General features: G+C 35.4%; 1 protein-coding gene across 2 annotated transcripts in view; it reads left to right on the top strand.

Moving 5' to 3' along the window:
* Positions 1 to 26,268, top strand: part of mipol1 (mirror-image polydactyly 1) — a 69,155-nt gene that overhangs the window by 28,165 nt on the left and 14,722 nt on the right. Inside the window, exons 7-12 of one of the 2 annotated variants that reach the window (XM_059519940.1) lie at positions 2,987 to 3,092; positions 5,456 to 5,585; positions 8,494 to 8,527; positions 9,901 to 10,071; positions 14,562 to 14,669; positions 23,838 to 23,938. In XM_059519940.1, the coding sequence (XP_059375923.1) occupies positions 2,987 to 3,092; positions 5,456 to 5,585; positions 8,494 to 8,527; positions 9,901 to 10,071; positions 14,562 to 14,669; positions 23,838 to 23,938 (650 nt within the window). The remainder of the gene's footprint in view (positions 1 to 2,986; positions 3,093 to 5,455; positions 5,586 to 8,493; positions 8,528 to 9,900; positions 10,072 to 14,561; positions 14,670 to 23,837; positions 23,939 to 26,268) is intronic. The other variant, XM_059519941.1, reaches the window with a different exon arrangement.

The following is a 26,268-nucleotide window of genomic DNA, read 5'->3' as shown; positions in this document are numbered from 1 at the left end:
ATTTATGAAGTTTTGACTTCTGAAAGTTTTCATCAGCTGAACAATGTTGCTAAACAACAGTACAATCCATTAAATGCACTACTTCTACCCCCCACAACCTCGTTTTCATTCCTGTCAAATATTAAACATGACAATACCCTGACTTGTTTTGTAATCTGCTCATTCAATCAGAGAGTAGACTAGCTTTCTTTTTTAAATTTAGCTTGTTAGTCTTGTGTTTCAAGAAATGTTTTCAACATATTTCATTTGTTCATTTAACCTAAAAATTGCAACAGCCACAATGACTTATGGTTGGGAAATTCCATGTCAGACATGATTGTGCAATTCTTTTGTTTCCTTTTTGCTACATGAACACAGGCTTATACAGTATTTTTCTAAAATGATTTCATATGTGCCTTCCCCAGCAGCTCTGCCTAAGTTTGCAAACATACTTTTGCAGTTCACACTCAATCTGTCGTCTTCTTATCTAGTCTCCTTCATACTCTAACTATACATCCCATACTAACTTTAGGTAAGTAGCTAGCTTTTGGTAGCAAATGTTGCCAAGCTAGTTGGTATTGGGTTGAAAAAACTCAATGCTGTCCTGATTGCAACAATTTCTGTTTCTATAGTAACAGTGAGTTCTGTGGTAGTGCAATTCTTGAAAATTAAGTGTTTAATGACCAAGTTGTCTGTGAAGTCTGTACTTACAATCCGTTTTACCTCTGCAATGTGATAGCAGGATTTGTTTTAATCCATCAGGAGTTTATTGCGTTGTAAAAAGTCATCACTATATGTCTTTATCACTATATGGCTGGCAAGGGATTGATTGAAATATAAGATGGCAGTAGTAGTGGTTGTTGCCCTTTAGTAAACTGCATTACATTCTGTTTTATATACAGTACAGACCAAAAGTTTGGACACACCTTTTCATTCAAAGAGTTTTCTTTGTTTTCATGACTATGAAAATTGTAGATTCACACTGAAGGCATCAAAACTATGAATTAACACATGTGGAATTATATATGGAATTATATACATAACAAAAAAGTGTGAAACAACTGAAAATGTCATATTCTAGGTTCTTCAAAGTAGCCACCTTTTGCTTTGATTACTGCTTTGCACACTCTTGGCATTCTCTTGATGAGCTTCAAGAGGTAGTCACCTGAAATGGTCTTCCAACAGTCTTGAAGGAGTTCCCCGAGAGATGCTTAGCACTTGTTGGCCCTTTTGCCTTCTGTCTGCGGTCCAGCTCACCCCTAAACCATCTCGATTGGGTTCAGGTCCGGTGACTGTGGAGGCCAGGTCATCTGGCGCAGCACCCCATCACTCTCCTTCTTGGTCAAATAGCCCTTGATGCCTTCAGTGTGACTCTACAATTTTCATAGTCATGAAAATAAAGAAAACTCTTTGAATGAGAAGGTGTGTCCAAACTTTTGGTCTGTACTGTATATTATTGCTCCTTCATTGTTCTTATAGGGCATTGGACTAGAGCCTTGATATTGTTAGTCAGTGTATGTGGCATATATTCACCCATCTGGAGACGTGTCGTTTGAGGGGTTTGGATAGGGGGAAACGAATGTAATTGATGTCCCCGGTTTGCAAGTAGTTGTGATTCCTGACAGAGGGGCATGAACATGTCCCAAGAGTGTGTTTTTGCTGGCAGTGATCTGAGAGAGCCCTTTGAGGACTCTGGCCAAACCCAGTCATGTTTTCAAAGTCCGGGAGGACAAAAACAAACGGGATGAAAATATTCAAGACAGGAGGTTAAATCTATCAGTTAGAGAGGCTCGTAAAATATCACTCACCAATCCAGATTTACAGCCAAGACATGACAGCTCCTCTTTTTTTATAAGAAGTCCTGAATTATATGATGTAGTGGTGCAAATACAAAAGCTTGATTCAGGGGTTCTAAAGTTGTGGTTGGCTGATTTGAGTTTTTCAATGAAAGTGTGGCCAATAGATGTCAATATATGGAATTCAGGTCATAATTCACCTAAAAACCTATGTTCTGCATAAAGGAAAATGAGGCCAATTTATTTGAGAACCATTACAGTGTTCTACTTGGGGTGAGGGTTTTTTTAAATAAAGAAATTAAGACTTTTTTCAAAGTGACAGTAAAATATTGCTACAGATTTCAAACAATTCTGTTCTTTTCAACTTTGTTAATTGGAGAATCCTAAAAAAAATGTCTCTGTTTCCACAGAAGTATTAAGCAGCATAACTGTTTTCAACACTGATAATAAGAAAGAGTGTCAAATTAGCATATTAGAATGATTTAAAAAGGATCATGTGGCATTGAAGACTGGAGGAATGATGATGAAAATTCAACTTTGCATCACAGGAATACGTTATATTTTAATGTTTTCAAATAGAAAATAAAGGGAAGTCATAGCCTAATGGTTAGAGAGTCGGACTGGCAATCGAAAGGTTGTGAGTCCGAGTCTCGGGCCGGCAGGAATTGTAGGTGGGGGGAGTGCATGTACAGTTCTCTCTCCACCTTCAATACCACGACTTAGGTGCCCTTGAGCAAGGCACTGAACCCCCAACTGCTCCCGGGCGCCGCAGCATAAATGGCTGCCCACTGCTCCGGGTGTGTGTGTTCACTGCTCTGTGTGTGTGCACTTCGGATGGGTTAAATGCAGAGCACAAATTCTGAGTATGGGTCACCATACTTGGCTGAATGTCACGTCACTTTCACTTTTTTAACATTTAAATATTAATATATTAATATTTTGTTTAACTGTATTTCTGACCAAATGCATCCTTGGTAAGCATAAGAAAATCTTACCAACTCCAAACTATATTTCAGATTTTTGGGTGAAATACAACCTGAAATCTTATGCAGTTTCATGCAAAAATGATAGATTTACAGATTTTGGTAGACTGTGGAAATTAGTGTCCATCTACCAAGCATGTTTGTTGTTTGTTTGTTTATTTATTTTGTTGACCTCATCAGTGTGAATAAAGTTATAAAGTTCTACGTATGTCTTCTGTGTGTGTTCAGCTCCAGGAAAAGTTGGCATTGAAGGAGAAGGAGTTGGAAACCAAGCTTCTGGACGCACAGCTACAGGAGGCCGAGCTGGAGGCACATGCCAGTGAGAGAGCAGCAGGTAGGATGCATGGGTGAAAAGATGGATGTTTATGTGGTTGGAATGAATAAAGAAAAAATAGACTTATTTAATATGGCAGCATTTACCTTTTTACGTGTTTAGTATGATGTGTGACTTTGCATAGATCTCTAAATGCAAACGTCTGACCTTCCAACACAGCTGAAGAATAAACACTTTCAAATAATTAGTTAGTACATGTCAGCAGATCCCGAGAAAAGCACACTTTGACATTTGTAAACATAAACCAGTATGTCCGCCCTCATCAGAAGTGATCATTCCTCTCTGTAACTGATTATTTTGTCAATGAAATGTACGTGCTCCTCACCTTTGCTGAACAAATATTTAAATTAAGCCAATATTCACTTTTCGTTGGAACTTAACTAGCTAAAAAGCGCCAACTGACAGTTTGTTAATTAAACGGAAATATGTGACACGTGACATATGTGACACGCAATTAGGCAGTCAAACTGATCATTTAATATGGCGATGATAATGCATGTATTCGCCGCCCTCATTTCAGTATGATTTGTATAGTTCAGGATGGAGATGTTTAATCAGCAAATTCCAACAATATTGATTTGCTTTGTGAACTTTGTAATGGCTTAGTGTGGGAATGACTGTTTATCGTAACATGCAGGAAAGAATTGATGCGAGTGATGGATAACAGTGCCGCTTTCGGTGGGATTAGAGATGGTGCCAAGGATCGTCTGGTAATTTGGTAAAATCCTGCGGAAATTGTCTGCCTGACTTTTGAGTTTGGTGCAGGTCTGGTCGGGTGTGTGAATCAAAATCAGAGCAAATTTGAATCAAAGCTCTCTTACTTGGAATAAACTTTGCTCATTTATTTATTTTGTTTTCATTCAAGCATTTCTCCATACCTTTTTTGTTTGTTTGTCTGTTATTTTGTTAATTCATCTGTCCTTTGTCCATTTTAATTAATCAATTCCTTTATTTCTTCATTCATATTGGCTAGTGGTCTTGCTTAGCAAATTGCATCATGGATAATTACATTTTTTAGTTTTTTCATTTGTTATTCATTCATTCATTCGTTCATTCATTCATTCATTCGTTCATTCATTCATTCATTCATTCTTTCTTTTATTCATGTTTGTTCATTCATTTGTTCGCTCAGTCAGTCATTTATATTTGCTAGCAGCCTTTGTGTTATAAGGTTTTGGAAATTGGTTCATAGAAGATTTAGCTTATTAGTTCAGCTGTTTATTCATTTATTGGTTAATTTCTTTGCATTCCTTCATTCAGTTGTTTGTCTGTATGTTTGTTCAGTCATTTATATTTGCCTATGGCCTTTGTGGGTAACAATCCATTGGAAATTAACTCATGGATACTTCTACCGGTTAATTTGTTAGTTTGTTTATATTATTTGTTCAATTGTTAATTCATTCATTCATTTCTTTGTGTTTGTTTGTTTGTTCATTTGTTTGTTCGGTCAGTCATCATTTATATTTGCTAGTGGTTTTGTTCATAATTATGCTTTGGAAATTGGTTCATGGTTCATTTTTACTTTTCACTTGTTAGTTTAGTTAATTTATTTGTTAATTTATTCCTTTGCATTAGTTCGCTCATTTGTTCATTCGTTGAGTCATTTACATTTGCTAGCAGTCAGTGTTGTTTTGCCATAATATATTGTTCGTTCATTCATTCATTCAGTAATTTATTTTTCTAGTGGTCTTTTTTCTCCAGTATTGCTTGGAGATTCTTGGAGAGTCGTCAGTGTGCCCATGGACCCATTCATCATTCGTTTGTTCATTTGCTTGTTTGTTTGTTCATTAGTTCATTCATTTGTTCATCCATTCACCAGGGGCCTTCGTTTCTAATATTGTCTTGGAAATACATACGTCAGCATTCCCGTGGACCTTCTGAGGCCTGTAGGTCAAACACCGTCGTGTTTGTCCTGCTATATGAGGATATTTTTCAGATGGTTTCTGACATCCATGAGCCTGGTGTAATTGCTCGCTGTTCCTGTACAATGTTGATAAACCAGAGTGTTTCCATGCTGAAATTTCATAAATAAAATGTCTCCATGAGCCTGGAACTCTGACTTTAGGGTGTTGCTACTGTTTTTATTGCTCTGGGCGCTTGTTCACACTCATACACACACACACACACATACACACACCTCCCCAGAGGAAACTGTCTTCTCAAAATAAGGCTCACTTAGAGTTATTAATACTTATGCCAGAGTGTTTCAACTGCAATAACCTCTTTCCCGAGGAGCTTAGCCTTGTTATTGTGCAGCTGGAGCTCTGGAGTGCAATACCAGAATAATAACCTCCCCCTCTCTCTCTCTCTCTCTCTCTCTCTCTCCCTCTCTCTTTCTCTCTCGCTGTCTCTCTCTGTCTCAGCGTTAGTCGAGGAAATCTATCAGGCTCAGAGGGAGAGAGACCAGGCTGTGATGGCCAGACTGCGTCTGGCTAACGAGGAGAGGGATGAAGCTTTACTTCGGGCCAAGAAGCTTCAGGAGGCGACGCTGGAGTATGTGCCATTCAAACCTCTTCCAAAACCATACCATCAGTTCAGTCTGGCCAACTACATGCTGCTCTAATAATTTCTGTTCTCTCCAAGAAGCTCTTTACAAAATGAAAATCAATCATTTCGATTTGCAATTTTCACATGGGCAAGTGGTGCCATCATTCTTAAAATTAGACTGATACTTGTATATAAAACAGGAACAGAATAAAATGCTGAATAAGTCATTTGTATAACGAGTTTCTTCAACACCAAATCAGCATATTAGAATGATTTCTGAAGAATTATGTGACACTGAAGACTGGAGTAATGATGATAAATTCTTAAAATATATGTGACCCTGGACCAGTCTTAAGTCGCTGGGGTATAATTGTAGCCATAGCCAACAATACATTGTACGGGTCAAAATTATTGATTTTTTTTTTTATGCCAAAAATCATTAGGATATTAAGTAAAGATCATGTTCCATGAAGATATTTTGTACATTTCCTACCGTAAATGTATCAAAATTATTAATATGTATTGCTTAGGACTTATATTGCCAAAAATCAATATTAAATATTGAAGATATTTAATATTTGATATACATTTTATATACTACTCAGACCTAGTGCTAATACAGTCAGTAAAGTTTGATACACCTTGATGCATCTAATTTCTCCTCTCTTTTTATCGAGTAGTAAAAAATGTTTATGTCTGGTAACAATAGAATATGTCTGATAAACGTCTTCAGTGACACGTTTTTCAACTCATTTGTCATTGATAAATGGGTAACTCTGAAGCTTACTTTATGGTCCTGAAGCTTCTGTGAGGTTTTGTATCCACACTTCTTAGTCCAAGAGCCCATAAAGTTTCTCAGCATTTTTAAAGGCAGTGGATTTAAGGGTTTGAGAAGCAGGTGAGGCATGTGGCTTTACTCACCGTTGTGATGGGAGGCTGCTTTATTCTTCCTGCTAGAGGACAAACTGAATGAACAGACAAGGGTTTGAGGGGAAATCCAATATCAACTGGTTTGGAAATATATCAAAGGGGTGTGACATTTTTAAGAGTCCCCTCATCCTAGTACTGGGTTGTCAGTCAGAAGTTCCACTCTATAGGAAATCAATCCCGTGCTTTAGACCTATGGATATTTACCGTTTACCTCCCCGCCTGCTTGGTCCTAATTAATATGATCTTCTTCCTTGTATGTTTAACTGCTCATAACTGGCGCTGTTGTTTGATGACTGGCCTTTCAAAACTAATATTGCCCTGTGCCCTCCAGGGGACGGAAGCATTTATATCCTGTTCAAGACCAGTTGTGGTTTTAAAAAGCGTGAGGATGCAACAACTAGTATATTTAAAATTTAAAGATGAGTCAACGCACTTCTTTATTGCTTGACGTCCTTTTCCAGAGGTATTCGTATAACCTTACACCCTGTTTAATATTTCAGTTGGCCTCATGATTTATTGATAGTTACTCAAGTCGCTCGAACCGCAATTATCGAGAGGCATGAAATGCATTTTCCTGCTGCCCAATGAGAGCAAGATCTCTTCAAAATCTAATTATAAAATTGCATCCCTCTTATAGCTGTGTTCAAGGGCTCCATTCCGGCCCCTCTTTCAAAAAATAATAATTGATAGCCAAGTGGAATCCCATTATATTTGATGGAATATGGACGCACGTGTTCTAAGCCTTTATTTTCGGAGGTCACTCTTGGGTCCATTGTGTGAATGAGTATGTACCTTTATAATGGAAGGAGATCCATGTAATGCCTTTGTAAATGAGTGGAGGGGTTGTTGTTTTTTCTGCCTGGTGGCTGATGGAGGAATTCGATTTGCTCTTAAAGGAGCATCAAGCCAGTGAGGTCTGTAAAAGTACACAGGGTGAGTTTCCGCAATTCACCTGCCATCATTCCTCACTGAAACCAGTGAAACTGTGGAAATATAAATATACAATAGGGACCTTATATTTTGAATTTGCAATACCATTTCAAAGTTATAAAGACATTTCTAAGCAGTGATGCATTAAGTTGATCAAAAGTGACAGTGAAGTCATTTGTAATGTTACAAAAGATTTATTTTTTAAATAAGTACTGTTGTTTTGAACTTTCTATTTATCAAAGAATCCTGAAAAAATGTATTATGGTTTCCATAATAAAATATTAAGGACTGTTTTGGACATTACTGTTACTGTTATAAATTATTTTTTTTTAAATATCTTACCGACACTAAACTTTTTTTTTTTTATCATTTTAAATAATATTATCTTTTTTTTACTTTTTTTGAAATTAAATAAAAACGTTACATGATCGCCATTTTGTTTTCATTTTTTGAAACAGAGATTTCAGATTCTCGGAGTCCACTGTATATATTTTATACATTTATTGCAAAACCTCAAGATTTGACTTGGAAGTTGATCTACATTAGCTATGAGCAAATCTTTGTGACTGTGCATTTGTTATCAAGGTCCAAATGAAAAACCTTTATAATCATAAATATTTCCAACAGTGTGTGACCCATGTGTCTCCAGGCATTTGGCTCCATAATTACTGTTGTCTTTTCCTTTATAAAGATGCTCATGGCAGGTGTGGCACAAAAGGTTCAGTCCTAATCCATCCCTCCGTCTCCCCACACATATGAACAATTGATCCCAATAGTCATATAAAGTAGTAAACATTAATAACTTAACAATTCGCGGTCAGTTCTGAGCAGAATGGGCATTACAGTGGAATAACAGCAGGAGCGGGTGGCACTTTTAATATCTCTGAGTGTGTCTTCTGCTTTCATACCAAAACCCACGGAATGCAATTACTGGATTTGGGAAGTGATCTCATTTTGCAGAGTGACATAAAGGAAACTCAAGGAAGCTCACTACATTTCATTTCTCTATTTCTCTCTCTCACACATTTTTTTCTCTCTCTCCATCTCTCTCCAGGCTGGAGAATATTAAACCTGAAGAAAGTGATGTGGTAAGCCTTCCTCACTGGAGAATTTCATCTCTGATTGTTCTGTGTACCCTTTTTGTTCGACTGTCTTAAATGAAAACACTGCCACCGAAAAGGCTTGTTTTGGTGCTTATTCTGATGTAAAATGTGTTAATTTTCTGTGCATCTGTTGTACATGAACATAAATGATATCTTAAATAATATAGCTATTTGAGGAGCAGTTTATGAACTCCATTGAGAGTGTTTTGCTAATAATTACTTGATGTAATGACTTAAAGTCACTTCCGTTTCTTTCATCAAAAATAGCATGTAAGTGGCCTTTGGCATCAAAAGTGAGATTCCAATATATTGCTGTAGTTACCAGTATGTCAACAATTAAAATTTAAAGAGTGTTTACAGCCATATTTAACATTATAAAGGCTTCGGCATCATATTTGATGCATACATTTCTCTAAACTATCAATATGATCAAAACTTTGCTGAAAAAAAACAGTACAAGATCTATTACATGCCTTCTATGTGATTGATACTGACTTCACTGATTTATATATACTGTAAATGTAAGAATAACTTGTCTCATAACACAATAACACTCATGTCTACTAAGATGTAGATGAGTTTGTTTCTTCATCTGAAAAGATTTGAAGAAATTTAGCATCACATCACTTGGTCACCAATGGAACGTCTGCAGTGAATGGGTGCCATCAGGATGAGAGTCCAAACAGCTGATAAAAACATCACAATAATCCACAAGTAATCCTTGAAAAACTTTAGTCCATCTATTAATGTCTTGTGAAGTGAAAAGATAAATGTTTGTTAGAAACAAATCCATCATTATGGCATTTTAGTTTTGACCTGTCACTTTTGGACAAAATACCAGTCCATTATCAATAATAATGCTTCCTCCAGTGAAAAAGTTCATCCCCTGTTGTGCTCTCACATCAAAATCCACCAACGTATTGGTTTAGAACTGTTTTGAAACAGTGTTTGATCTGTGCATATTTCTCTCCTGATTCAGACGATTCAACTTTTTCACTGAAGAAAGCAATATTATGGATAAAGGACTTAAGCAAGTCCGTAAGCAATGGCCTAAACCTTAATGATGGATTTGTTTCATATAAACACACATCTTTTCACTTTAGAAGATATTAATTGATGGACTGGAGTGGATTACTTGTGGATTATTGTGATGTTTTTATCAGCTTTTTTTACTCTCATTCTTACGGCACCCATTCACTGCAGAGCATTCATTGGTGAGCAAATGATGTAATGCAAAATTTATCCAAATCTGTTCTGATGAAGGAACAACCCTTATGACGTGATCAATTGATTTTTTAAAAAGGTATTTAGTGTTAGTTTTACCATGAGTGGTGATGCTGTTTGTATGTTTTGTTCAGGACCTGGAAGACTTGTTGAACAGGGTTAACAGCGCGGACTCTCCCCTTGCTATCGAGCAGAGCGGGGCGGCCATCATCGAACAGATCCAGAAGGCCAGAGAGCGTCGCTCCCAGATCACCTCAGAGGAGATGAAAGCCGTCATAGAGGAGAGAGACGCTGCTTTAACCAGGGTACAAACCTACAACATGCACACACTCTCCACTAAGGGTCAATCCTAACACACACCAGCCCTAAACACTCCATTCACAGTAGTTGTGTACCAAGCCAGAAACCTTTACACCATAGAAAAAAAAAATCAAATACGACTCTCTAAATATTGACTATCTCTCCTTCTGCGTTTTAACTCCTCTGCAAGATGACTTTGATTATTGGTCTATTAAAGCACATACATCTGTGTTTATTCACAGATCCTGCACTGATTTAAGAATCAACACACCAGCTACCTAATTCACATGTAGGGACAAATATTGCTGCATAACCTCAAATATTTGGTATATCGTTCCTACACACATAATTCAATCAAATGAAAACAAACAAGCAGGTAGCTAAATATTGACATCCAGATATTCAGCTTCATCACTGAGTTCAAGTGTGGGGCAGTGGATGTATTTGCTGGGATTTCTATGTTGATAAATGCTGCCTACATTTCATAATTGGTGTTATATAATGTGGTTGATTTGATGATTTGGACACAGAATTGTATCTGTAATGGTCATGTGTTGTTTTGGGTCAGCGGGTAGTGTGTGTTGTAACTTTTATCAGGTGTGATGGTACAGGTCATCAAGGCCTTTCTGACTACCGTATTTGGTTTCCCAGACTTGTGACACTCAGTATTTTAGACTGATAATTTACTGTATAATCAGTATTAATGGGTATGAGGTGGTGTTTACTGGATATGAATAACGCAAAACTATGTATTAAAAAAAAAAACATTGGTAATTCTGGGTAATTCTGCAACAAAACACAAAGTGTAGATAGAGTAGAAAAGTCATCTGTGTAGGTGGTTGCCAGGTATAATGTGCTCTAATGTTTCTGTAGTTGGATACAGAGGATTTTTTTTGCTTTGGTCCTTAAATGCCCTGCCTGACAGAAGTGAATAAGCAGGAGACAAAAAAGCCATTGCTGCAAACTGAACAAATGCAGCCTGTGGAAGACTTGCTGTGCTACAACACCTCTACATCTCTTTGCTGTGTGTGTGTGTGTGTGTGTGTGTGTAAACTCATCAATGAATAATAGCAGAGTTTGAGGCATTATTCTGGCACATATATAGTCCACCTAACTGGCTAATATCTGAAAATTTTTTGTAAGCCATATTTTGTTGAAAAAAAAAAAATAACACCATTCAAAATTTGGGATCATAATATTTTGCATTTTTAAAGAAATCTTTAATAAAATAACTGTTTTCTTTTTGAATATATTTTAAAATGTAATTTATTTCTGTGATGCAAAGCTGAATTTTCAGCATCATTACTCCAGTCTTCAGTGTCGCATGATTCTCAGCAATCATTGTAATATGCTGATTTGCAGCTCAAGAAACATTTATTATCATTAATGTTGAAACAGTTGGGATGCTTAGTTTTTTATTTATTTATTTATTATTATGCTTTTTGTGTGTGAAAGCCATGGTTAATTTTTTTCCGGTACATTGTTGAAAATAAAAGTTCAAAAGAATAGCATTTATTTCAAAACTCTTTACAGTAACTTTTGATCTATTGACTGCATCCTTGCCGAATAAAAGTTTTAATTTCCTTGAAAAATATTAAAATTTATTAATGACCCCAAACTTTTGAACAATAGTTTGTTTATATACAGTGTGTATATATATATATATATATATATATATATTATATATATATATATATATATATATATATATATATATATATATATATATATATATATATCAATTTCATGACACTTTTTTTTTTATTATATTCTTAATAATAATTTTTTATGTCCAAAGTATGTAAGGGACTCTAAGATAAGGACTTATTTATTTAAAAAATGAAGGGAAAAAAATTTATTGTGAGAAAAAAATTATAAATTGAGACCTTATGCTTAGTTTTCACTCTCTTTATAAATGTATTTGTATCACTCAGAGTCTTCCAATTGACTGAAGGTAGGCCAGATTCATAAAATGAATCCTGTTGTGCAGATAAATTAGTCCGGAAAGCCAGTGGCAGCTCGACCGTGACAACCTGTGTCAACCTCTCTGATATGAGCAGAAGGGCAGGTGTCTAACTCAGCCCAAATCTCACCAGCACACGCTGCCAAACACCGCCCTGCTTTTTCATTGGGGCCAAAAACCCTGAATCTGTGGGGCAATTTCAGAAGTAAGTTGCAAACCACGCGCCTAATCCCTCTGAGACAGGAATGGGTCCTCTCTCTATCCTCAAGGATTTCTCCCTCCCCTGCCGTTCCTCCCATCTCTCTCCTCATCTCGTAGGGATTAGAGCCCGGCTGCAGGCAGAGGGCCGCCACATCCCTTTGGCCTGCCGGAATATGAAAAGATGGATAAGTGCTGGAGGAAATAAATCTTCTTCTCACTTCCTTCCTCTCCTCACAGTTAAGGCGGTGAATAAGATCCGCTTCGTTATGTCCCTGTGCCAGGCGCTTATTGAATTTCTCTTGATCTTGATAGATTGCTGATGTTGAAGTGAGAGGGGAAAAGAAGTCGCATCTCGTGGTGAATTAGGGTTGTCTTAAGATCTTATTCTGCTGATTTTTTTTACGCTCGTTGTACGTGATGTCACTTGGTTCAGACCTCTTGTGTTGTTGTGCTGGTTAATATCGATTAATATGTTTGTTCCTACACCCCGTTTCGCCCCAACTGCAGCTATTTTTGGTGCCTTTTGCGTCACCGCAGAGGTGCATTCTGATTAAAATACGTTTCCCCCTAAAAGACATCTGCTGCCCGAGAACCATAACTCAGGCTGACACTAAAGAGGCGCTGTGTGTTTTGTCTGGACGGTGGTGGTGTTATTTTAGTCTGCAGAGGAAAGAGACAGGAGTGGGGTCGGTGGCTGAGAGTCTTGTTTGCGCCGGTGCTACTCTTTGAGACGGCTGAATGTTGAAACATTGTCAGACCATGAGCATGGTTTACATTCCTGGTAAGTGTCTGTCGATCCTGGAATGTGCACATGGAGAGGAGCACATATGGGCTGGTAGAAAACAAGCCCGCTTCCAATAATACCCAGCAAAGAGCTGGTCATGTCGCTGTGTGTTTAAAGTCTGTCTGCAGCCCGCCAGAGAGTCCTGTACTGCATGGAAACATGAGGATGGGCTTTGTGGACTGAGAATTATGTATAGGCTCTTGTGCTCTTGGATTAAAAGTACTACACTCTTATATTTGAATGTAGGGAACCGATTTTCTGCATTTTGTATTTATAATAGTTTTATTATAATATTTCAACCACTGACACTGACAGTTTCCCCCGGAAGAATGTAAAACCATTTTGCCCTATACAATTTTGGCAAAAATGCTTTATTTAATAATTTCACATTTACATGGCTATATTTTGCATTAACATAATATTTTTTTAGGTGCATTTAATTGAGCCATTGTTTTCACCGTTTATGCCAAAGAACTGTAGTTTAATTTGTTGGAAAAATGCATAATTTAGTAAATCTTGATCATTTTCATGATTATAAATATTTATTACTTACTTTATTTGTTTATTTAGGTTCATTTTTACTCCTTTAATACCTTTTTAATAATTTGTTTTAAAAATAAATTTGCTTTGGCATGCAATTGTTTCTCTATAACATTGCTATTAGTACTATTAGTGGGAATATTTTTTTATAAATATATAATTCCTTCGACAAATAAATTTGGTTTTAAAAATATTGTTTTATATTTAAAGTTTTAAAATATCTGTAGTTTATTATTATTTTTTATATACATTTGCTTATTAATTTTACGGGTAAATATAAACTTTTAGGGCATCTCTCAAACACAAGTTATTATTATTATTATTTTAAATATATGAATACTACTGAATAACTGAAGTGGATTAAACTACTTCTCTTTCCACTCTATGGATGTTCCACAGCAATCTCTTGAATTTCATGCATATTTTTCTTCATAAAAGTCAGTGATTTTATTTTGAACTGTACCACAAATGAGTCTGTCCCTCCAGGGATCACAGACACAAACAGAGAGTAATATCAGCAAGTGTGTGCTGAGGTTCTTACAGTAAATATAGTAATAACTGAGAATGGAGGTTTATACCCTGCAGAGATTTCACCTCTCTTGGAACAGACTTGCATACACATGATTTTCCCATGTGGCAGTGCAGCTGGTTTTCACATGGTTCCTGAGCCAACTTTAATGCAAATATTATTTAAACGCTTCAAAAAAAGTTTTAATCGTATTTGTTCACCAATGTTTTGCCATTTCAGTTAAGATAATAACCCCCACTCCTCAAAAAAGGAAAAAAATATATTCCATAAAATGTAAATATTATAAACTATAAAGCATGGGGGAAATTTCTGAGAAACATCTGTCCCACGGAACAGAAACACTGCATTGAAAGTGACCTAACAGAATCAGTTAACATCATTTCAGCTTGTGTACTGTAGTGTCTTTTAGCTGGTCTAATCACCTGGGTAAATTCAGATGTAATGCATTCAAGTGATTCCATTTCTCTCTCTTCCCCAGTGCAAGCGTCTGGAACAAGAGCTTTTTCGTGTGAAAGAGCCGTGCCATTATTCTGCAAACAGCACCAGCCACCTGGCCGCCCAAAACAATCGGGAACGAGCGAGCAAGGTAAAACACACACCCACACACCTCACACGTGGGAAGCAGCCTCTGGAAATGAATGTCATGAGCCCTCAGGTTAGCCTGCACTACCTTTCAGCCAATACACGTACAACAACAGCATTCTCAAATCCGACCTTCATCGTACGTGCAGTCCCGCATATGATGCCCCGGCCCTTTTATCAGCCCATCATTACGCTCTCCACTGTATCAGTCATTAACTTCTATTTGCTCTCTCCTGCTCTTGTTTTCCAGTGATTTGCAGCGATATACTGACGGCCCTGGGTGTCTGTTTGACAGGGTTTTAGGATGACACAGGCCGGTCAGTGTGCTGCGATGCCTCGCCGTGGGTCTGTCAGGGAGACACAGGGCAAACACAGGCCTATTTGATTTGCTGTATTTATCTGATGCAGTCAGAGCCCTTGAGTTTAATGCAGAGTGCTGTAAAAGGGCCGTCATTAGATAGAGAAGAGTAAACACGCACTGAGAGAGAGTGGGCCGAGCAAGCTGGTTTCAGCAGGGGTGCTGAGTCAGGGCCATGCCCTGGACCTTTTACACACATTAACACACTTACAAACCTGCATCTTAAGTGAATATACGAATGCACTAACTGCATTTGATGTCATCATCCACTTAACCTCACCACCTACTGGGCTGATGATGTCAGAGCAGAGCTTGAGCTTGTGTTATTGTTACCATCGTGACAGTTATAGTTTCATTTAATTTGATTACTTAGTGTGTGCATTTTTCCTTTCAACATACAAAGTTTTATTCTTCGCATATCTACAAATCAGTGTAATGGCATATTTGCTGTAATTGAACTTTTTTGATAATTGATTATGGTAAAACCCTCTCAGAAAAATAAATAAATTAATATTTATTGCCTAGATGTATTATTATTATTAATTATATTAATAGCAAAAAGTTAATAATATGTCTAGATAATTTAATAAACAATCAAAATTAAATTAAAATAAAATAGTGTTATTTGATTTCAATTGGATTATTGTTATTATTATGAATAGTAATAATAATAACAAAAAAGTCAATAATATTTCTAGATAATAAAATGATTAAAATAAAATCTAAAATAAATAACTTTTATAATTTTTTTAAATCTAATTTTTAAGTGATTTAAGGAAATGTATTTCAGATTCTTATTTATTCATGTTTTCTCCCCAAGTATTTACTTGTTTGATGTTGTATGATCAAATAATAATCAAAAGAAAATTTAAAGAAATAATGTATTATTTGATTTTAATTGAATTATTGTTATTATTAGTATTATTATTATGAATACTAATAATAATAACAAAATGTTAATAATATATCTAGATAATTAATCAATAAAATATTTTATTATTTTGTATAATAATTTGTTGTTATGAATTATTCTTTTTATTGTTAAAATGACATTATTATTTAAAAGTATTATTATTTTATAAATAATAATAATTGTTATTATAATAATATTTATTTATTTATTTATTTATTTCTAAAAACATATGTTAATTATTGTATTGTTGTTGTTGTTTTTGTTCAATTGAACCCTAATTTTTAAAAGTTATTTAAGAAAATGTATTTCAGATTCTTATTTATTAATGCGATTTCTAGGCCAGAATTGATTTGTTTTGATGCTGTAGCCATATAATGAACATGAAGCAATGGTGAGGGGCAAAACCGATCATAATGATATTTCAGTTTCCTGACAGATTTTATCATTAACAAATAGACGCTGGGCTGTTTATATTTAGTCATAATGATGTGGATTGTGGTCTGCAATTGCTGCGATACAACTTTGCCACATGGTGACGATATAAAATAATCATTATTTATAATCTGATAAAAAGGTCCAGTCTGTCTCCAGGCAAAGCTTTCTGAAGATTTAAAAAAAATTATATTTCACATTTAAGACTGTTCGGCTGATGGCTTATTAAGAAATATATTAAATTTTGTTATTAATGTAGCACTTGGTTTTTCTATAAATCCCCTTAATTATAGATTGACTCCTGGGATTACAGAGCGGGGTTTTTAATTTAAAACGAAATGGGAACAGCTGTCGTAAAATTAGTCAACAGTGCCAGGAACATATCCACAAAACAATTTAAAAATGAACAGGACTTCCACTTATCGATTGACATTTTACTTTTAAGAAAGCCGGAGGAAATCTGCAGGGTGAAAAAAAAAAGAGTTGAGTTTAAGATGATGAGCAAAGACTTCTCCATCTCAAATCTTTATATTTAGCTTTTAGCTCACACTAACTTTCAGGGATTTCACTTGGAGGATTAATTTCACTCTTTAGAGATAGAGAACGTTAACCAGTGTTCTGTTTTTTATCATGGAAATTTTTTTATCATGGAAGTTTTTTCTTTTCTCCTTTCAATTAAGATGTAAATTAGGGGCATTTTTAGCATTTGTTGGCATTTCATCGTCATTTTTCACCAGAGCAGCAAAGCACCTGCAGAGTGTTTTTTTGGCTCTTGACTTTTGTCAGTTGATAGCACCCGGGGCTATTCCTTGTCTTATCTCTTCAGTCTGTCTCATATTCACCTCAGCACATGTACAAGAACCTGTTCAACAGCCATCTCAGAGTCATCACAGTAAATGTATCATGCAGTTTTGTCATGGTTTTGCTCTCTTTGTGGCCACCAGTTGACATACAGTATAGTCAACATAGACTAAAAAATGACATCTAAAATAGCCAGAAGGTGTATAAATGGGTGTGCATGTGTTTTAAGGTGACACATTTAATCTGTGCATCCTTACCCCTTGCATGTTCATTTTTAGCTTTTTAGCTCATTTGATTACTTTTTTTTTTACACTTTTTCTGCAGAATTTCTCAGATTTTTCCTTCCACATTAGAGACAGAAAATGTTAAATGATCTGATGATTTCATCTGGGCTCTTAATTTTAAAAGATATGTTAACAGGAAACCTTGACAATAATTTAAAATGTGTGTGCAGGTTTGTCGGGACCAATTTTATGGTAATTTCATGAGAAGAAAGGTACAAGATTCATTAAGGGACAAAAATGATCAAACATTAATTGTTACAGTTAGTCTGTAGTGATTAGAATTTGCTTGCATTAACATAATACAGATTCATATATATATATATATATATATATATATATATATATATATATATATATATATATATATATGTAGTGTTTTGTTGGCTGGTTTTAGTTTGAGTCTCTCTAAAATAAATGCTGAGTGGGGGATGTGGAGGAGAAGCACCTGTATTTGCTCTGCAGCTTTTCTCTGTGCATTGACAGCAGTGAAGTGATCCTGCTCCTGCTCCTGCTCCTGCCCCCATCACTCTCTAGGCCTAGACCTCACCTTTAACTCTGATTACATCTGCTCTTATCCTTATAGACCATTTAATGTGGATCATCATGTTGCTGTCAGCTTCCTTAAAAATGCCCTTCTGTTTAGATAGAAATATTGAAATTCTGTGGAACACAAAAGTAGAAGCTGTAGCCCTCAAATCTCTTTCAAACCTGCAAGATGTAATACCTGTGAATTAATACCAACATCTTGTTGCGTTTGAATGTTTGGAATTGAATGAACTAACTTTAAATATAGCAAACTAGTTAAGCTATACAAACTGCTTTAATGATATTTTATTGGTGCTTTTTTGACTTTGATAGTCCTTGTTCATTATATGCTTTTGTCATGTAGAAAAAGGGTGCCATTTGCTTGTTGTAACTGTTCCAAAATAGACTTATTTACTCAATCTAATACCATACATATTTGACTATTCACTTTATTTCATTTCTACAAATAGAAAATTGGTGCATTGTTGTCTTTTAAAAAGCAAGTTTAAAAGCATGTTAAGTAATTCCTTTGTTTTCCTCTTTCCTCTTTTATAGAAATGTTTGGTTAAACATTCAATAATTGATATTTGTGACTAAAAATCTTATTTATTTATATTATATGAAAGCTGTATTTTCAATAAAACACAAAGCCACCCAATCCTCAATTTTGTAATTTTTTAACTATATTTTTTATTCTATTTTTTATTTCATTAATTAAACAATTGAATAAATAATGGAGTAAACATAAAAGAAATACTTTTGCAGAATGTGTTTTGTGTGTGTGTGTGTGTGTGTGTGTGTGTGTTCCACAGATTAAAGAAATTAATAAGGTTTTGTAATTAATAAATGATGATAATTGACATTTCTTTTGTTTGATTCTTTGTTTTATGTCTGAGCTGTGGCCTAACAAATATCATGCATTTGAATCAGACCCACATCATGTCCTGGTTTCATTCCCCCTCAAATAAATGATAGTGGGTAATCATAAAGATTGCATAATAATCTCTTTCAAAGCATGCAATCCTTGGCAGATATTTTAGTTGTAGAAGGTGTGGGTCTTATAGGTGTTTTAAAGCCAGGGGCATCAGCTTTGCTGTTTTGTGCTGACTGTTACGAGAGAGTTTATGAGTGTGTTCTGCGGAGGAGGGCTCTCATGTATTTGGGCTCTTTGTTGTCAGACAAGGATGTGAGTCTTTTGTTTCTGTCGTGTCGAAATGAATTTGTTTGATCAGACACCATCAGGTGACACAAGCTTGGAAATAGAGAAGGGTGCATGTGTTTCACTGGATTAGTTCTTTATAATGAAACGCCTGTTGAGTCCAGTTCACATTTGTTTTACATGTGAAACACAATGAAATGAAATTCAAATATTAGTTTGGTAATAGTTTAGCAAATAATATAATGCATTTATTAGAAGATGGAAAAGTGCAGGCTAGAGATACAATTTCCTTTTTGAAAAAGAAAGACACTTTAGCATAGTTTTGTTAGTCAAACCTTCGAAATACGTTAAGTGTACTTCTTTAAAGCATGACAACATATTATTAAAACATAATAATTTAACAATTAAAACTTTTGATTTGACACTATTACAAAGTGCAGTTTTTTTGTCTATTTAGGTGTAAGAAACCGGAAAATGTTTAAGTACACTTAAGTGGACTTTTATTTTATTAATGTTATATTATCTGAAAGTGTAGTTTTAAAAAAAAATCTTCTTTTCAGATTTGAAGTACACTAAAAGTGCACATTCAGTACAGTTAAGTTCACTTTGATTTTTTTTTAGGTTGTAAATAAAACAAAGATTATGTATGTGGTTATTGCTAAGATGTAATAAACATGATGATTCAACAAATTTTTGCAGCTTAGATTTCATAAATGGTCTTAATGACGTGCTTCGTGACTGTTAGTTATTTCAAAAGAGCGAGAAAAATCTTGTTTTCCTTTATATGTGCCATCTAACATTTTGCACAGCCGCTTAAGTGGCAGTGTTCTGTGACCTTTGACATGATAACGGGCCTTGCAGCATTAAATGAGCTCCAGTTTAGAGCGAAAGAGCGGACTGTGACACCGCTGATAACCTCCATCACATCCTCCTCTCCCCACTGGGTCAGAAAGGCCACGACCAGCCCACCTCTGCCCCACCAAACGCTCGCTCATAAAGGTCAAGGCTGCGACCCTCCTTTGCAGGGCTTAATCTCTACAGGTTAACACGTTACTCTGGGAACCTAATTTGGATAATATTGTAATGAATGCTGATAAAATACATATGATTAAAAGAATTGCTCTTTGAAGTCAAGCTCCCCTCCCTGTTGGAGAAAAGTACATATTGACTTTAGAGGTTTGAGGCTTTTTGATGTTCTCTTTGACTTGCGAGACCTGCACTCCAGTAATTAGAATGATTGGGCCTGCACCAGCGGAAGCTGCATACGCTTATGCGTAAAAGTGTTTCGGGGATGCACTGGGCGTTTCGAGTCATATGTCTGTTTCCGTTACAGTCATGCATTGTGGCAAGAAAACATTCACGCAGACTTATCTATAGCATGCAAAGATTGTATTTGCATTTGTCTCTTTAGCCTGCAATTGAAGATTTTTAATCACAGGCCACATCAGAGAGGTATAACGGTACACATGCTTACACGGCTAATGTGGAATGTTCTCAGAAAGTTATTAACAGTTATTGTTCCAGTTATGTTAATAGGATTTAAGGTTGCCTGATTTTTAATAACACTGTTGAAAAAACGTAAGCACAAAAAAAAAAAAATTTCTTAAACATTTTCATTGTTAATGCATACAAGTTTTTTTTTTTTTTTACCTGCGTTTTTTTTTCTTAGCTACCTACTATTTTCAGATGGTGGAGAAAGCATAAAATAATCATTTTAGACATTTAAAATTCTGATCATTTTAAATGTTCAGAGAACAGTCAGAATAACGTTTTCATGACTTATTGAGCATGTTAGCAAAATGTTCCTGGAACACTTTTAAAAAATATATCATGCATTGTTCATGTAATGTTTTCCTTAAACATTTTAATTGTTAGTTATTTTATTTTGTCTAACAATTCAATTCAAGTTTATTTGTATAGCGCTTTTTAAGATACAAATCATTGCAAAGCAACTTTACAGAAAATTATTTTTTTTCAATCCTGTTAAACATTTAAAAAACTGGACATTTTAAATGTTCGGAGAACATTCCAAAATAACATAATAGGAACGTTAGCAGAACAATCTTAGAACACATTCTCATTAAAAACTGTTTCTTCATCATTCTTGGAACTTTTTCTGAAACATTTTAATTGTAAGTTATTTTAGTTTGTCTAAAATTTAACGTAAGAGTTGCTGCTTACTAGTTTTAGACGGTTCAGAAAACATTCTAAAGTGACATTGCCATAATGTTTGCAGAATTAAAAAATGCTTTCTCTAACGTTCACATAACCCAGAAAAAAAATACTTAAAAACTGGACATTTTAAATATTCAGAGGACATGATGTTTTCATAACTTAATGGGATCCTTTATCAAAACTTTCTTCTTTTTTTTATTAGCTGGGCATGACGCACTTCACATCATTGTGAAGCATTGTGGATTTTGGCTATTGTGCTCCAGTTGATTTTAGTGAGAAAGAAACTCCCATCCAATGCATCTTGATAAGATACAGCTTGGTTTCAAAGAGATGCCAAATTGAATGCGTTTTGCAGACAATGCATCCAGTAGGATGAAAGCTTCAAGCTTTATTGCAGTTTATGATACACCCCAAAGATAAGGCATGGACAGCATTCATGTTTTTTTTTAAGAAAACTCTTGAAATTCCAAGCCTATCAATTACACACCTCAATTCAACAAACCCTACGGTATAGAAAACGTTATAGAGTCATTCATCTCCAGCACTTATGATAACTCCACGTCTTGCATTCATTTGAAGGAATAGTTCAACAATGAAATATAAATTTTGTCATTATTTACTCACCATCATGTCATTCCAAACCAAAATGCAATTTGTCATTCATTGCTCAACATTTCTTTATATTAACAGTACTTTGGGCTGCATTTTTATGTAGTCTAGTTCACGTCTTGTACTCTATATTTTACATTTTCTGATGTAATATGATTGCTTTGTATGAAAAAGAGACCAAAGTTTACCTAGTATTTTGAATATCACACACAAGCACTTTAAGTGCTTGTTTGTCTTGTTTGAAAGTTGCATTTTTTTTCTCCTATACAAGTGTGGAATAACACTGAGATCGGTAAATAAATTTAAATACATTTTTGTAGGGGTAAACCATTTCTTGAAAAGAAAACGGACATGTTGATCCTCTGTCTTTCTCTTTTAAGCCCCCTCTTCTCGTTTATCTCCCCAACTCTCTCTGTCTTTGTCCTCCCTCGTCTCTCAGGAGTATATTGCAGGCCTTTACAGTAGCACAGGTTGTCATGTTTGTTTAGACAGTCTCCATTGTGTCTGTCTGCTCGCCCAGCTGTTGATAGGACGAGGCCATCAATACATCTGTTTCAACGGCAGGTCATTAGAAGGGGCTTTATAGTGCTGCAGGTTTAGGCACTGCGAGGTAGGGGACAGTGTTTACCCGGCCTTCCCCGCACCCACCGGCCCAGGGATCACTCGGTCTCACGACACACCGCTGCTGAGTAGGTGCTGAGTTAGGAGACAATAGAGTCAATTGGATCACCCTCAGACTGAGTCTCTCCTTGTGTGCACACGAACCAATGAATGAAGTTCAGTTGGGGTTCAGATAGTTATCTGTCTGACATTGGTGATGAATAAAAGCTGAGTTCTGCCCAATCTGAAGTCGAGAAAACAGTGAAATGAGCCGATAGATATGAAATGATGTTATTTAATGTTTGATTGCTCTTTGTTAGACCAGTATGCTTTACCTGACAGTAGGAGAAACCACTTACGTTAATGCTCACAATAACCCTTGCACAGCAACACTGAAAATCTGGCACATCTCTGCATCACATTATGAATTCTGTTCTCTTCCGTGCTGATGGAAGCACAGTCCATGCAAGATTTTTTATTTATTTGGATAAATTTATTAGTTACAACAATTGATTTGCATCATATTTTTTGTATTTGTATTGGTCAATATATCGGACAATTGGTCGTCAACTATTTGGCATTCCGCATCATGTCCGCTTGCCTAATTAATTTTAATAGTTCCTCATTGTCAGTTTCACAGTCTACCAGCAGTTAGAAAATGTGGTTAATGCATAAATATTATATATTAATTTCAGCAATTTTTAAGCATTTTTTTAAAGCTAGGAAACCATAAAGTAAATATGAATTAAATATTATATATTCATTTGAACAGTTTTATTTATGCATAGTTTTTTTTTGTTTTTTTACATTATATTTTTTTATTTTTACTCTTCAGTCATGTGATTTTTTTTGTTACTTGGACGTTTAATAAATATTAATGAATAAATATGTATTAATTTCAACAATTTTTATTTGTTTAAATTCAACAAATTTGTTTGTTAATTTGTTTTATTTCTTTTAATTTTTTTTCTTTTTTTTCTTTTGCTATTAGTAAAACTCATATTGACTGTGCGCTAATTCTCTTAATGGAATTATATGTATTTCTTTGATGTTAATTTAGCAGACAATAAAATAAATAATTAATAATTATGTATTCATTTAAAAAAAATATGTATGCATTATTTATTTGCCTTTTTTATTTTATCAATATATTTTAAGGGTTTTTTCCATTGGTAAAACCTATATCGGTTCTGCTGTTCTCCTCGTGTAACTCTTTGTGCTTCTTAAAGGTTTAATTTTTTTTTTTTGAGCTGTCCATACAGTGTGTTGTAACGGAGCGTGATATGATCTGACATGCATTTCTCCAATCTCTACAGCTTGAAGAGGACCTTCAAGAAGCTCAGAGAGAAAGAGATAAAGCCCTGCTGCAGAGTCACACAGTGGAAGAGGAGCTGCAAACCTTACGCAGGTATCACAGGTGAACCACCTCACAGTGCACAGTAACTCCTTAAACCACTCACTTGATGCATTTTACAGTTTGTTTGAGTTGTGGCGGAGCATGGACCTGCTGTGACATGCCTTAAGTGTTCAATGAACTTCCAAATAAACAAAGGTGCAGGGCAAGGTGTTTTGAAGGATTGTAATAATCCAGGTGATGGATAATGTGTTGATGTTAGTGCAGGAATTAGGAAAAAAGCCTTTGCATGCCATTCCAGAGGTTAGGAACCAAGAGGCTTTGTATTGGAGGGTCCAGTCCATCATTTTTGGATTCTTGAGGTTTATGCCTGTCACAAGAACCATAGTTGGTAATGCTTTTAGAGAACACATATGCATTATTAACAAAGAGTTTTCCCTCAATAAACTCTAATGTGCTGCTTATTGATAGTAAGGTTGTTGTTTGAAGTTGTTAAGTTTAGGTATTGAATAGGGTTAAGGGATCTAGAATATGGTCATGCAATTTGCACTTTATAAATACTAATAAACAGACAATATGCTAGTAATATGAATGCTAATAAGCAACTAGTTAAACATGAATAGTGTTTTCTAATCTAAAGTGAGTCATGCTTTATTTTAAACTCCAGTTCTCACTAATAACAAATCATTAACTACGTATGACTTTTGCCTCAATACATTTTTTGCTGCTTATTGATATTTAGTAAGGTAGTTGTTAAGTTAATATATTGAGTAGGATTAGGGATGTAGAACAATAGTCATGCAGAATATGTGCCTCTAAAATACTAATAATCAGACAATATGTTAATAGTAGGCATCCTAATAAGCAACTAGTTAAGAGTGAGAACTGGTCCCTATACTAAAGTGTTACCACATATAGTTTGTCTAGTTAGACTTTTGACTAGTTTATACTACAAACGTTCATTGTTGCAGCCTGGGAACTCATTAATGTAACTTTGTTTCCCATCCAACTATTTAAGAGACCAATTTTCATTTTTTGTGTGATATGCATCAAGTGATCTGAGGTTGAGGCTAGTACTGTTATTTACTTACACTCTTAAACATTTTTATTGGCCTCTTTGGTTCTGTGAAGAACAATTAACATTCATGGAATCTTTTCAGTTGCACAGAATTCTAAAAAGGTTTTTTAGATTATTAAAATGGCCTTCAGATGAAGAAAAATGGTTCTTTTTAGAACTGTTCACCAGAAGGTTATTTTATGAAACCTATTTTTTCGAACCCTTTGTGTAGGTACGTTAGTAGTACACAGTATAAACCTTCTTTTTACTTGTTTAACTCCTTTTGGTTGTGTGTTTGACAGCCAGCAGTAGAATAGTTGTTAATGAGGTGGTTTCTGCATCACAAAACTTCCATAATTTAAAAAGACCCTCATTGCCTGTCACTCATTTAATCTAATTTCATTACTGATAGAGGCAGAAAGTATGAATCATGCACTGAGTCATCATCATCCAGCTTTATAACAGATTATGAACATTGAAACGGGCTTTTATGTGTTTTGTTTGCTTTGCCCAGAGAAAAATAAATCGCTCGACTTGTCAGTGAGTCACTAGATTACCGCAAACTCGTGATCTCAAGGATTGGAGCATTCGTGAATTTGTGATCTCGAGCCACGTCTCCTGCAGACACTGTCAGAGGTCTGTCCACGCTGAGATCTCAGTGCAAAAAAGCCTCCAGAGGCAATGACCACAAACGTTTCAGCACCACCTAACATCTGATTGTTTTGGCCTGCAAGTTGAACTCTGCTTATTTAAGGTTTTATTTAAAATGATAGTCAGGGTCTTAAATAACCAAACCAAAGCGTTCCCAGTGGTCGTGATGGACTACCACAGACTCTCCCTCCCTGGTTCTTGTCTTCCAGCCAAAGGGCTTTTTTGCTTTATTTGAGGTTTATCTGTCAGTGAGGACGTCTTTGATAGACGATATGGAGTAAATACATTTGGCTCATAAACTGGTCGTGCTGGTTAAGTGAGCTGTGTCCGGTTTCACTGAGATGTACATCCGTGTGTATCAAGGACTTTCCATTTGCATTTGTCACATCTTATTAGATCTCTTCCGCGTCTTGTTGTGCATGATTGCATGTTTGTGTTTCACTCCATAAGGGTTTTACCACCTAATCATGCCATAGCAGAACTTTTACAACAAGATTTTTTTTCATCTACATTAATGCAAGTTTATACATATATATTTTTTTACATTTTAAGTTGGATAAATTAACATTAGTCAGTGTTTTATGGACATATTGAAATGCTATTTTTTCCTGTGATCAAAGCTGAATTTTCATCATCGTCATTCCATCTTCAGTGTCAAATAATCCTTCAGAAATCATTCTAATAT

This window comes from Carassius carassius, chromosome 32, assembly GCF_963082965.1.
Source record: "Carassius carassius chromosome 32, fCarCar2.1, whole genome shotgun sequence".
Classification (NCBI taxonomy): domain Eukaryota; kingdom Metazoa; phylum Chordata; class Actinopteri; order Cypriniformes; family Cyprinidae; genus Carassius; species Carassius carassius.
This window is presented reverse-complemented; position numbering and strand designations above follow the sequence as displayed.